Source organism: Cynocephalus volans, chromosome 7, assembly GCF_027409185.1.
Source record: "Cynocephalus volans isolate mCynVol1 chromosome 7, mCynVol1.pri, whole genome shotgun sequence".
In the NCBI taxonomy this organism is placed as follows: domain Eukaryota; kingdom Metazoa; phylum Chordata; class Mammalia; order Dermoptera; family Cynocephalidae; genus Cynocephalus; species Cynocephalus volans.
In genome coordinates this window covers 63,925,758-63,939,811 of record NC_084466.1, presented here as the reverse complement: position 1 = coordinate 63,939,811, position 14,054 = coordinate 63,925,758, and the positions used below count along the sequence as shown (strand labels likewise).

Here is a 14,054-nt window from a genome sequence, read left to right as displayed (position 1 = left end):
GGGGGGGGGGGTTGAGGGATGGGCACTGGGGAGTGATAGATTGGGTGGAGGGCATGGGGAAGGATTATGATTTGTAATGATGAATATGCTAATAAAAAAAATTTTTTTTAAGTTGAATAGGTGGGAGCCAGATAATGGAATCGAAAAAAACCAAAACAAAACTGAGCTCCTTATAAGGGTCTAAAATGCTAAAAAAAAGAAGTGGCTAGAGATTGATCTGGGTTTAGATAGATTTCTTCAGAATAAATGAATTTAGAGTGCTATGCATTTCTCTGATCTTCCCCATCCCATGGTGGATGGAAGGGAGATGATTTTCTCTACCTCAAACCAAGTGAGGGAGACTCTCAGAGAACCATTTATAGAGAACAGGAATGTATTCCACAAGGAGAAAATAACATCTAACCGCTCCCCTAACTCACCTCCCCTACTGACACTTGCAGAGCAGCTAAAATTTATTAGCCCACCTAGTGTTGCTTACTCACTCAAGAAAGGTAAGAGAACCCTTGAAACTTGATTTGTATCTCCTAGCACTTCACGGGTTATAAGACTAATGCCTAATCATCACCTTAACTCATAACTCTTTAACACATAAACTCTTCCCCACTCCTATCTCCACCTATGGAGGAGCTAGAAACTATAATGTGTTGGGAAAGAGAAGTAAAAGAACAAGGTAGAAGAACTGATCGAGCCCCATCTTTCCCTCAGCTTGTATAAAAATTAGCAGGCCTAGCTTGAGCTGGGAGAAGACAAGCTTTGACTATATGCTAAAGGAAAGTATTGGTTTACATTGGAGTAGCTGTTTAATATCTTAAAATGAGACAAAGCTATTAGGCAAAAGTTACTGGTAAAGCCTTGGGAGAAAGAGGTGTGCCATGTAAGTTTAAAGGGCAGTAGTAGTAGAAGAATGTTTGCTTTCTGCTTATACGGAACTAATCAAAACTAGCTCATTCAATAAAATGGTTACACCAACATCCTCAAGTTCATTTTCTCTCTCTTTCCTATTGAAACAAGACACAGCAAACTTCAATAGACTCCAGAACTCCTTTCAGCTACCATCATCCCACCATATTTATCCTTCCCTTCAATGACATACGGAAGCAATTTACACTTATTATTTTGACTTCTTCTCACATTTTGTTGTTTGTTGCTTTATTTTATTCTGCAACTTTTTAATTAAACTAATAAACTATTTATAGAACAGTTTTAAATATACAGGAAAATTAAGCAAGATAGTACAGGGTCGCCATAGATCCCCTCCTGTACACAGTTTCACCTATTATTAACATCTTACATTAGTGTGGTACATTTATTACAATTAAAAGTCCAATGTGGATTCCTTACTAATTAAAATCCATAGTTTACATTAGGGTTCACTCTCTGTGTTGTACAATTCTACGGGTTTTGATAAATGCATACTGTTAGGTAGCCACCATTATGGTATCATACAAAGTAATTTCACCACCCTGAAAAGCCCATGCTTCACCCCTATTTATCTTTTCCTCTATCACTGAAATCCTGGCAATCACTGATCATTTTCCTGTCTCTATAGTTTTGTCTTTTCCAAAATGTCATATTGTTGAAATCATAAAATACGTAGCTTTTTCAGATTAGCTTCTTTCACTTAGCAATATGTAGCTAAGTTCTTCCACATCTTTACATTGCTTGATAGTGAATTTCTTTTTAGTGATGAATAATATTCCATTGTCTGAATGAATAACAGTTTGCTTATCCGTTTGCCTATTGAATTGCTTTCAGTTTGGGGAGATTATAAATAAAACTGATATAAACGTGCATATGCAGGTTTTTGTGTGGACATAAGTTTTCATCTCAACTGGGTAAATACCTAAGAGTGCAATTATTGCACTGCTGTACTGTATGGTAAGAGTGTGGTTAGCTTTTTACAGAACTGCCAAACCATGTTCAAAACTGAGTATACCATTTTGCATTTCCACCAGCAACAAATAAGAATACCTGCTGCTCCTTTTCAGCATCTGGTGTGGTCAGTGTTTTTAATTTTAGCCATTCTAGTAGATCTGCAGTGGTATCTCATTGTTGTTTTAATTTGCAATTCTCTAATGACATCTGAAGTTAAGCATCTTGTCATATGCTTATGTGCCATCTAACTATCTTCTCTGGTGACCTATCTGTTCAGATCTTTTGCTCATTTTTTAATTGGGTTGTTTGTTTTCTTATTGTAGAGCTTAAGGGTTGTCTATTTTTGAATACAAGTCCTTTATCAGATGTGCTTTACAAATATTTTCTCCTAGTCTGTGGCTTGTCTTATTATTTTAATGATGTCTTTCACACAACAGAAGTTTTAATTTTAGTGAAGTCCAACATATCAATATTTTCTTTTCATAAATTGTTCTTTTGGTGTCATAACTAAAAAGTCATTGTCAAATCAAAGGTCACCTACATTTCCCTCCCATGTTATATTCTAGAACTTTTATAGTTTTGCACTTGTACCTTTTGGTCTATAATTCATTTCAGGTTAATTTTTGTGAAAGGTGTAAGGTCTAGTCTAGATTCATTTTTTTTTTTTTTTTTTTTTTTTTTTGCGTGTGGATGGCCAGTTGTTCCAGCACCATTTGTTGAAAAGACTATCTTTTTTTCATTGAATTGTCTTTGCTCCTTTGTCAAAGATCAGTTGACTATATTTACATGGTTCTACTTCTAGGCTCTCTATTGTCATCTACTGATCTATTTGTCAATTCTTTTGCCAATCCAATATGTCTTGATTACCATAACTTTATTTCTATAAAGTCTTTAAGTTAGGTAGTACAATCCTCCTACTCCCATCTTATTCTTCAGAATTGTGTTGGCTATTCTAGGTCTTTGCCTTTCCATATAAACTTTAGAATCATTTTGTAATACACACAAAACAACTTGCTGGGATTTTGACTGAAATTGCATTGAATCTATGGACCAAGTTGAAAATAATTGACGTGTTAACAGTATTGATTTTTCCTATTCATGAACATGGAATATCTCTCCACTTATGTAGATCTTCTTTTTCTTTCTTCACAATTTTGTATTTTTACTCATATAAATCCAGTACATATATTCTAGATTTATGTCTAAGTATTTCATTTCTTGTTACTAATGTAAATTGTGTTTTAAATTTTAAATTCTAATTATTTATTGCTGGTATGTAGGAAAGCAATTGACTTTTGTATATTAACCTTGTACCCTGTAGTCTTGCTATAATTGCTTACTACTTCAAAGAGTTCTCTTGTTGATTCTTTGGGATTTTCTACATACGCAATCATGTTATCTCTGAACAAAGACAGTTTTATTTCTTTCTTCCCAATCTTTATAGGTTTTATTTTATTTTCTCATCTTATTGCATTACTGGAAGTTTTCAGTACAATGTTGAACAGCAGTGGTGAGAGGGAACATCACTTTATTGTTCTTGATGTTAGTGAAAAGGTTTCTAGTTACTCACCATCAAGGATGACGCTAGCTGTAGATTTTTGCAGATATTCATCACCAAGTTGAGAAGTTTCCCTGTATTCCTAGCTTTCTGAGTTTCTTTATGACTTTGTATTGGATTTTGACAAATGCTTTTCTACATCTATTGATAAAATCATGTGATTTTTCTTCTTCTTTAGCTGATGAATGTGATGGATTACATTAATTTTTGAATGTTGACCCAGCCTTGCATATCTATAATAAATCCCATTTGGTCATGGTATATAATTATTTTTATATATTGTTGGATTCAGTTCACTGATGTTTTGTTGTGGACTTTTGTATCTATATTCATGAGAGATATTGGTCTATAGTTTTCTTTTCTTATAATGCCTTTGCCTAGTTTTGCTATTAGGATATGCTTCCCTCACAGAATGACTTAGGAAGTGGTCCATCTGCTTTTATTTTCTGGAAGAGAGTTGGTACAATTTCTTCCTTAAATATTTGGTACAATACACCAGTGAATTTGTAAGGTTTATTTGGTTTTGTAGGGTTAATTGTTAATTCAATTTCTTTAAAGGATATATCCCTATTCAGATCATTTCTACTTATATGAACTTTGGTAGTTTTTGTCTTTCAAGGAATTTGTCCATTTTATCTAAGTAACTAAACATGTGGGCCTCAAGTTCTTCATAATATTCCTTTATTCTCTTTTTAACGTCCATGGGATCAAAAGTGATGACCCCTCTTTCATTTATGACATTAATAATTTGTTTCTTGTCTTTTTTTCTTGATTAGCTCAGTTAGAGGTTTTTCAATTTTATTAATCTTTTCAAAGAACCAGCTTTTGGTTTTATTGATTTTCACAATTGATTTCCTTTTTTCATTTTCAATAATTTCTGATCTAATTTTTACTATTTCTTTTTTTCTGCTTGCTTTAGATTTATATTGCTTTTTTTGTAGTTTCTTAATGTAAAAGAAGATCATTCTTTCCTTTCTAATATATGCGTGTAATGCTATACATACCCTCTAAGCCCTGCTTTTGCTGCTTGCCACGAATTTTGGTAAGTTGTTATTTTCACTTTCATTCAATTAAAAATATTTTTAAACAGCTCTTGTGACTTCTTCTTTGACCTATGTGTTATTTAAGGATGTTTAATAACCAAATATTGTGGGATTTCCAGCTATCTTTCTATTATTAATTTTTAGTTCAATTTAATTGTGTTCTGAGAGCATACTTTGACATCTATTCTTTTAGATTTGTTAATATTTGTTTTATGTCCCAGAATGTGGTCTATCTGGCGTATGTCCCACAGAGTTTGAGAAGAATATGTTTTCTGCAGTTGTTGGATAAAGTAGTCTATAAATGTCAATTAAATCCAGTTGGTTGAGGGTGCTATTGGTTCAACTGTATTCTTACTGATTATCTGCTTACTGCATCTTTCAGTTACTGAAAGAGTGTGTTCAAGTCTCCAACTACAATAATGGATTTATTTCTCCTCACAATTCCATCAGATTTTTTCCTTGCATATTTTAAACCCCTTTAGGTACATTCAAGGTAAGGACTGTTATGTTTTCTTGGAAAATTGTCCCCTTTATCATTAAGTATTGTCATTGTTTATCCCTGATACATTATTCCTGTTCTGAAGGTGGCTCTATCTGAAGTTAATATAGCTACTTTAGCTTTCTTTCTTTAGTGTTAGTATATCTTTCTCTGTTCCATTACTTTTAATCTATCTGAGTTTTTATATTTAAAGTTAATTTCTTATAGACAACATATAGTTGGATCTAATTTTTTATCCACTCTGACAGTTCCTGTCTTTTAATTGGCGTACTTAGACCATTCACATTGTAATGAATTATTGACATTGTGAGCTTAATATCTGCCATGTCTGTAAAATTTTCTGTTCACTGCTATTGTTTCACTTCCTTTTTAAAAATCTTCTACTCTTTTTCTACCTTTCTGGTTTTAAATGAGCATTTTATTATTCCATTTTCTCTCTTCTGTGAGCATACCAATTATATTTTATTTTTAAAAATTCTTTAGTGGTTGTCCTAGAATTTGCCATATACATTTACATCTAATTCAACTCTACTTTCAAATAACACTATACTACTTCATGGGTATTGAAAGTACCTTTGAAAATAGTATTCCCAATTCCTTCCTCCCATCTCTTATAAGATTGCTGAATGAATAACATCATTTATTTAATTTATTCCTATACTACTGTCACCCAATACATTTTGCAATTTTTGCTTAAACAAATACCTATTAGACTAAGTAATAATTTTTTTCAAAAAAAGTTTTTTTAATCTTCATTTATTCCTTCTCTGACATGTTTGATTTCTTCATATAGATCTGAATTTCTGACCTATACAATTTTCCTTCTCATTGGAAAACTTCTTTTAGCATTTCTTTCAAGGCAGGTGTACTGACAAAAAATTCCCATGGTTTTTGTTTATCTGAGGAAATATGTATTTCTCCTTCACTTTTGAAGGATACTTTCACTGGATAAAGATTCTAATTTTGAGGTTTTTTTTTTTTATTTCAACACTTCAAATATTTCACTCTACTCTTTTGTTTGCATCATTTTTGACAAGAAATCAAAAGTAATTCTTATTTTTGTTCCTCTGTAGGCAAGGTATTTTTCCCCTCTGGCTTCTGTCAAGATTTTCCCTTTTTCTTTAGTTTTCTGTAGTTTAAACTTCATATGCTTATGTGCTTTTTTTTCTGTATTTATCCTGGTAGGTGTTCCCTAAGTTTCCTGGATCTGTGTTTTGGCTTCTGTCATTAATTTTGAGAAATTCTCGACCATTATTACATCAAATATTCCTTCTGCTCCCTTCACTCTTCTTTCATCTCCTGGAATGCCATTACACATATGCTATAAATTTTGTAATTGCCCCACAGGTCTTGGATATTCTGTTCTTCTTGTTTGCTTTCATTCTTTTTATTACTTTGCATTTCAGTTTGAGAATTTCTACTGACCTCTCTTCAAGTGCACAGATTCTTTCCTCAGTCATGTCTAGGCTACTGATGAGCCCATCAAAAATATTTTTCATTTCTGTTAGTGTTTTTTATTTCTTCCATTTCCTTCTGATCTTTTCTTAGAGTTTTCATATCTCTGCTTACATTACCTATCTGTTCTTGTATGTTGTCTACTTCTTCCATCATGGCTATTAACATATCAATCATAGTTATTTTCAATCTCTGATAATTTTGAGATCTGTTCATTACTGAGTATGGTTATAATGCTTGTTTTATGTCTTCAGACTGAGTTTTTAAGCATCCTTTGTAAATTTTTTGTTGAAAGTTGGACATCATGCATCAGGTAACAGGAACTGAGGTAGTTTTATCTGTAGGTGCCATAGGCTTTAGTTTCCTCTGGTTTCTTTTTTGTTTTGTTTTGTTTTTTTCTCCTCTGCTGCCTTTGGGATTCCCTACAGACTTCTTAAATAGAGCCTGCATTTTATATCTTTTTCAGTTGTAATCCACTGTTATTACATTGGAACCCTGTTGATGTGGTGTAATGTGCTGGGGACAGGGAGAGTATTCTATAATCTTATTAAGTCGCAGCTTTTTAGTGGGCCTGAATCCCTAGGCTATAGTTTTCAAAGGTGTTTCTTAGACTTTTTTTCCCTTTTACATGAGACAAGAAGGCTAACGGGTGCTAGAGTTGTCTAATGTGCTTTTCTACCATGTCAGACAAGGCTCTGGAAATCTAGTTTCTCTTAGAGGGCATGTCTTAGTTATGGAGAATGCTCTGGGAGTATTATCAAATTGTGAGTTTTCCCCTCATCCTGGAGGAAACAAAAACAAACTTTTCTCTGATCTTCACAAGTACCTGGCTTATGGAGGTAAAACCTATGACATTATAGAACCCCCCCCAAGACTGAGGTAATAGGAGTTTTAACTCTCAAGCTAATCCATATTCAACTTCCAACAATTTGTCAAAACTGGCATTTAAGTGTTCCTACCAGTTACTGGCTCAAGCATCTTCTGCTTCCAGTAAGCTGATCTCAGCTGTCATTCTCTGTACTTGCCTCTCTCCATATTTTGGGATGTTGGTTTTTCCTGTGACCTGAATTCTCTGATGGATCTAAGAAAAGTCACTGATTATCAGTTTGTTTGCTTTTTTCCTTGTTGTGAGGATGAGAGTGATTACTTCCATTCTCTTTACATTTTAAAGCTGAAACCAGAAGTCTCTTCATGTTTATTTTTCAAATCATTATGACCTGTGATTTGCCACATCTACTATCAAAACTGTTATCACAAAATTATTATTGCTATCTTGTTGCTAAACCCAATGGATACACATTATTATTTATCTTTATTTGACTTCTTTTTAGCATTTGATGCATTTGATATCTTAATCCCTCTCTTCTCCATGAAGTACACTCTCCCCTGGGCTTTGATGCTCATACTCAATCATTTTTCCACTCCTACTACTCTGACCATTTATTTCTCCATTCTAGGTAAATCTCTTTCTTAATCCATCACTTAATATTCCTAAGGGTTCTATCATCACCCCTCCCTCTCCTCAGTCTAACTCATTTTCCACATACAATAGTAATTCTAAAATCTGGGTCTGGAAGCCCAAGTACCTCTAACTTATCAAGTCTAAATTAAATTTATCAGTAGTTTCTGTTTTCCTTTATCTCATGGAGGTACATCTTCCATCTAGCTGCAAAAACAAAAACCCCAAATTGAAATCCTTAGTTCCTTCTGTATTAATTTCCTATGGCTGCTGTAACAAATTACCACAAACTTGGTGGCTTAAAACAAAAGAGATTTATTCTCTCATGGTTCCGGAAGCCAGAAGTCTAAACTCAGTATCACTGAGCAGAAATCGAGGTATCAGCAGGGCCATGCTCCCTCTAGAATCTTTTGTGGAGAATCAGTTCCTTGCCTCTTACAGTTTCTGGTGACCGCCAGCATTTCATGGCTTGCAACCACATCACTCCAATCTTCAAGGCCATCACCTTTAAATCTCTCTTTGCTCCACCTTCATAATACCTTCCTCTCTGTGTGTATGTAATATCCTTCTGCCTCCCTCTTAGAAGGATAAATGTGCTTGCATTTAGGGCCCATCCAGATAATCCAGAATAATCTCTTCATCTCAAAATCCTTGACATGATCATATCCATACCCCCAACAAACTTTTTTTTTTTCCATATAAGATAACATTCACAGGTTCCAAGGATTAGAATGTTGACCTTTTGGGGGGTTCACTTGTCAACCTACTCCATTTCTCATCCCTCATATCTCATATTTAACACATACAATCAGTCACCTCAGGACTTTATTCAAATGATATATGTCAATTCTAGAGCTTCTAATTCCCAATCTCTTCCCATCTCAACCTTAAGAGGGCATGCTCTCTTTCTTTTACACCCTGAGAAGCACTGAAGAAGAGAGCTATTGTTCTGATGGATTTGTGTCCTATCCTTGTTTGCGTTAGAGTGGAGAAAAAGATTGAAAACCAGTGATCTAATTAAATACTGTGTTTCAGAATAGAAAGATAAAACCCAAGCAAGACTAAGTGACTTGCTAAAGCTATAAATCCATTACATTAATGTTGGAGATGAGACCAGAATTCCGATTCCTAGACTCCCATTCTAGGGCATTTTGTACTGTTCCAGGTTGCTACAAAGCAGTAAACAATTGTGGGCCAAGTGAGAAGTATTACAAGTATTATAACATCTTACAACTATACAGTGGCTTTATAGTTTAGAAAGCGCTTTCACATGGCCTATTGCATTTGAACCTACTTCTTTCATAGTAATATATATATATAAAAAAAAAACAGTTTTTCCCTTCTGATTCTCACTACCTCCATCTTAGTCTTCATTCACTTAACTTTCCCCTTGGTTTTCTAATACTGTCTTACAATGTTTTCATTGAATTATCAGAATCTTACCAGTGATAATTCAGATTTCCTGCTTTGGCATCTAAGAATCTATGTGAACTGGATCTACTTCACCCCTACCTTGCTGTATGATGACTCGCTACTTTCCAATGATAACGCTTAGTTGCTGTGATTATCACTGACAACCACAAAGGCAGTACTGCTCATTTGTAACTTCATTTCTTATGACAATCACACTGTGTGCAATAGCTTCTCTTACTAACAAATTCAGTTTTGTTCTTTTAAAGTCTACCTTAAACCCTATGCAATCTATCCTTCCTTGTTCAATGCAACCCACACTTACTGTTCTCATTAATTCATTCAACAAACATTTAACATCTACCACGTGCCAGCTGTACACATGGTGCTGGGCATACAATGATAAAAAACAAATCTTACTACCATCAAAAATCTCACAATTTAGTACAGAAACTTGGCAGGTAAACAGTTATCATAGAGAATAATAATGATAAGTGCTTGGTAGGGACAAGTGTGGGAGGTTGTGGGAGAAGACAGCAGTGCACTCTTACTGGGTAAAGACAGAAGAGGTGCTTACAGAAATCTTCCCAATGAAGATAATATCTTTTTTTCAATTCCATACTTCCCTATATTTGATGCATTTCCCCATGGTCTTTTTTTTTTTTTCTAGTATATTAAATTTCTACTTTTACTTCTACTCTACCATCAAAAAGTACACAGTTCTCCTCTATAATTAAACATATTTTATACCACTTTTACTAATTCCTCAAGTCTTCGTTCAAGTCCCATTCCTGCCCCAGTGCCTTCTCACATCTCTATCTGTACCATTAATTGGACATAAATCCTATGCTGCTCCGTACTGTTATTTAAGTTTTTTATTTTGTGCATATTTCATCTTTAGTGGTTACTTGAAAGGTCATGAAGGGCAGGGACCAGATAGTTCATGTTATTAATTCTCTAATGGAATATAGTAGGTGCAAGTTGTAGGTATTTATTCCAGGGTTTTATTTCAATGTTTTCATATTCACTTTCATAAATAGTACTTGAGTCATTTTAAGTGCTCATTCATTCATTCAACAAATATTTTGAACACCTACTATGTGCAAAGCACTCTGCCAAAGCCTTGGGAAATATAGGATTGATAATAGTAAAGGTTATAGAATCTCCAAAATGCCAAAAGCAGGACAACCACCCACAAAAAAAGAATTATCGAACCCAAAATGTCAATAAGGTCAATGCTGAGAAACTCTGTACTAGAGATGAAACTTCAACCAAAAGATGAATGGATAAACTACAACCAAAGAACTGATAGTGAGCAGTAAATCTACATAACTGTGGATAATATTATTACAGAACAGACTGTAAATGTAAAATTGTTACATATTATAGAAATGTAGAAATAACAATGTAGAAATGATATAACAAAAGTTGGGAGGGGAAGTGGGAGAGGAAATTGGAGGTAGTACAGATATGTTGATTTATACACCTTTAATAGCCAATGGACCAAAAGATAATAATTTAACATTATAAATCAAATTATAGATTAGGTATATTATAATGGTATAAATGTTGACACTAAAACAATTAATACAACCAACTAAAATCAGATGGTAGAGGAGACTGAGAAGGGGAAGAAGAGGAAATATGCTGACTTTATCATTGCTTATAGTAAGGAGTTAATTAACGTATATAGAAATAGAGGATTAAGTGTGTTATATAAATTTATACTTATAAGAGTGACTTACCTTTACTTCACACCACTTATCACAGGGTAATTTTACATTTATTTATATGATCAATTGTTTACTATCTCTATCCCAACAGAGGGTAACTAATAAAGGGGACTGGTAGGGTCTGTTGTTGTTCACTATCATATCTCCAATTCCTAGCACTGTGCTTAATGAATACAGTCAGTCCTCATTATTTGCAGTAGTCCTGTTGTACAAAGTCTCAGAAAACACTGGATTATCCAATACTGAGCCATTGTTCCTATGGAAAATACAGCGTTAGGTTACTGTGAATCTCTGGTCTCAACATTTCTGTCCCCAGTGTAGTGGACTGAATTATGTCCCCCCAAAACTCACTGAAGCTTGAATTGTGTCCTCCAAGTTTTATGTATTAGAAACTTAGCCCTCACTGGGACTGCTAAGAGGATGAGAAATTCTATTACGGTAATTGAAAGGTGGGGCCTTGAAGCGGTGACTGAATTGTAGGACCATGCCGTAGTGAATGGATTACAAATGGTGGTCACGGGCATGTTTCTGAGGGCCTTAAAAAGGACAGTGCATGAGGAACTGTCTCTCTCTGCTCTCTCTGCTTCCACCATCTCGCAATGTGGGACCCCCGAGTCACTGTCGCCAGCCTCAGAAACTGTGAGCAATAAATTTTGTTTCCTTATAAATCACCCAGTTCCATGTATTTTGTTATAAGCAACAGAAATGGACTAATACACCCAGTCAACACATAATCTTGTTTTATGTGTGTTTCTATTTAAAGATACCTTATTTAATATATACAGTTGATTCATAAACATTGAAGTCACAGCCAACAGCACAGTACTCAGGCCTGAAAGAAGCTTATCTAATACATCTATTGTTCTCTGTAAGGCATATCACAGTCTCCTTGTGCTTAGAAACACTGGACAGCAGTTCAGCACTATGCTTGGGGCCCATTAAACAGTGAAATCACCAACAAAAAATACAAAAATTCAAAAACTAAAGAGACCAGGAAAAGGGTACTTGTTCACAGTATGACAGCTGAAACAAGAAAGCAGACGTAGCCTTGTTCCACCTCAGTTGGGAACATACGTGTTGGGTGACTCAAATTCTTCACTGTACTGCGCATAGCCTCAAATGACTGGGAAAGTGATACAAGTACTGATTTGGGGGGAAACACAAATAAATTTTATCAATGAGGTATATTCGCACCTACCAAATCCACAAATGAGGATCAGTAAATTATTTGTAGACCTGAACAGGATGTTATCATCTTACAACATTTGTAAATTATGGTTATTAGTGAGTGTCTTTATTGTGATTCTGAGCTGTGCAAGTCAAGGAATTTCTATAAATAAACATTAATACACATCTGATTAATACACATACCTGTACGTATTTTCTTCTTATCTAAAGACAGCTTAAGGAGTTTTGGAGGTAAGGGTCTTCGAAGAAGTTGTGGGTGCTTTTGCATTTTAAGGAATAACAAGCGCTGTTTTTCACTACTATTGGTTAACTGAAAATTGAAAATTTTTTGAATGTTTCAATTGTTGTTGAAAAATAATTAGAATCTAGATTACATCTTAGTGAAAATCATTCTTTGCTAATACTATAGCAAAGAAGAATCCCTATATAAGAAAACGAGGGTAAGAAAATAATCCTTTAAAACTTCTAGTAAGAATTCAGATAAAATCTAGGTTTATAATACATAATTTTAAAATATGTATATTAATCAGGATCATTCTAAAATTTCACATATTAGTGCAAAGTTCAATCTGCCAATGCTATTCCAGCTAGTAAATACTGATTTTTTCAGAACTGTAAAAATGACATTTTTTTTCTCTACATCCAAAATGTTATCACTATAAATTTAGAAAGAATTTTTTGGTCAAAGAAAAAAAAAAAAAAAAAACGTGGAAGATCCTTATATAAGCCTCTGAAAACCCACAATATCTAAACATTCACAAATAAAGTTTCTTTCTATAATAATGACTTCTTTTAAATTTTAACTACTATAGTTGGGCCATAAAATTAGATGGGCTTCAGTATAAAAAGATATCCCAGGATCTCTCAGAATGCCAACTAGTCCTGTTTAGAAATGATGCAAAAAAAATGCACCCCCCAAAATGCGTGGCTTAGTTTGCAGGGCAACATCTAAAGTGCCTGGCACGCCACTATCACGTCGATAGCCTATAAAGGAACACTCTGGAGCTGCACAAATGGGCCGTTTACCCACAGAAGATAACTCTACAAACAAGTGCTCAAGATCTGCCCCCCCGTTAGTACGTCGCACTTGATGCCGGTAATTTTCCTTCCGTAATGTCCGAAGTGATGCCTGGAAGCGTTGCACTCCTACAAAGCCTTTTAGGACAATCAGCAGCTCCTCACACCAACCGGCTTTTCGTCTTCATCTCCTTTTCCTCGGAATCTAGGCAGCAAGATGAAGGGCAGGGAGGTCTCAGGTTCTTCCCGCCGGATGCTGTTCCCAAAGAAGCACCCAGGCCATCCCCACCCCGTAGCAACGTGCGGCCTCTAGTCCCTAGCAACCAGAGGCCGCTGAGCCCGCCTGGCGGGACACGCAGGCGCCCCGGGGCGGGGCTGGGCGGGGCCGGGAGGTGCGCGGGGAGGGCCCGGCCCACGGCGCGGCGCGCGCTGCGCCCACTCGTCTCCCTCCGCCTCGGTGTGGGGCTTGCGGGGAGGCTGCGGGCGGTGGGCAAGAGGAGAAGCTCGCTCCGCGTGCAGCTGCCGTGCGGAACGCCGTGGTGACAATTGTTATTACTATTCTTACTCTTCATGACGGTGACCACTGCTGTTGGTTTACTTTTCTCGATTGCACGATGCTTAACTCGGGTATCTAGAGGCTGGGCTGCGTTCTTTAAAGCTGCACTTTGCGCAGCCAGGTCCCGTGGCTAGCTTCGCAGTGCCCCAGAAAAGCGAACATTCTGTTTTCTTTCTCTTTCTCTAATGCACCCTGTTTTGTCTTTCTGATCCTTTAAAGTTCCAGGTCGAAGAGGAACTGTGTAGGAATAGGGCATTAGGA

The 14,054-nt window shown here is 35.6% G+C and overlaps 1 protein-coding gene across 1 annotated transcript in view; it reads right to left on the bottom strand.

Annotated features, from left to right (window-relative positions):
• LRRC63 (leucine rich repeat containing 63) overlaps positions 1-13,809 on the bottom strand; it is a 59,333-nt gene extending 45,524 nt beyond the window's left edge. Inside the window, exons 1-2 of the mRNA XM_063101537.1 lie at positions 13,405-13,809; positions 12,404-12,530 (exon numbers count right to left, since the gene is read on the bottom strand). Of these exons, the coding sequence (XP_062957607.1) occupies positions 12,404-12,530; positions 13,405-13,809 (532 nt within the window). The remainder of the gene's footprint in view (positions 1-12,403; positions 12,531-13,404) is intronic.
• Between the last annotated feature and the right edge of the window lie 245 nt (positions 13,810-14,054).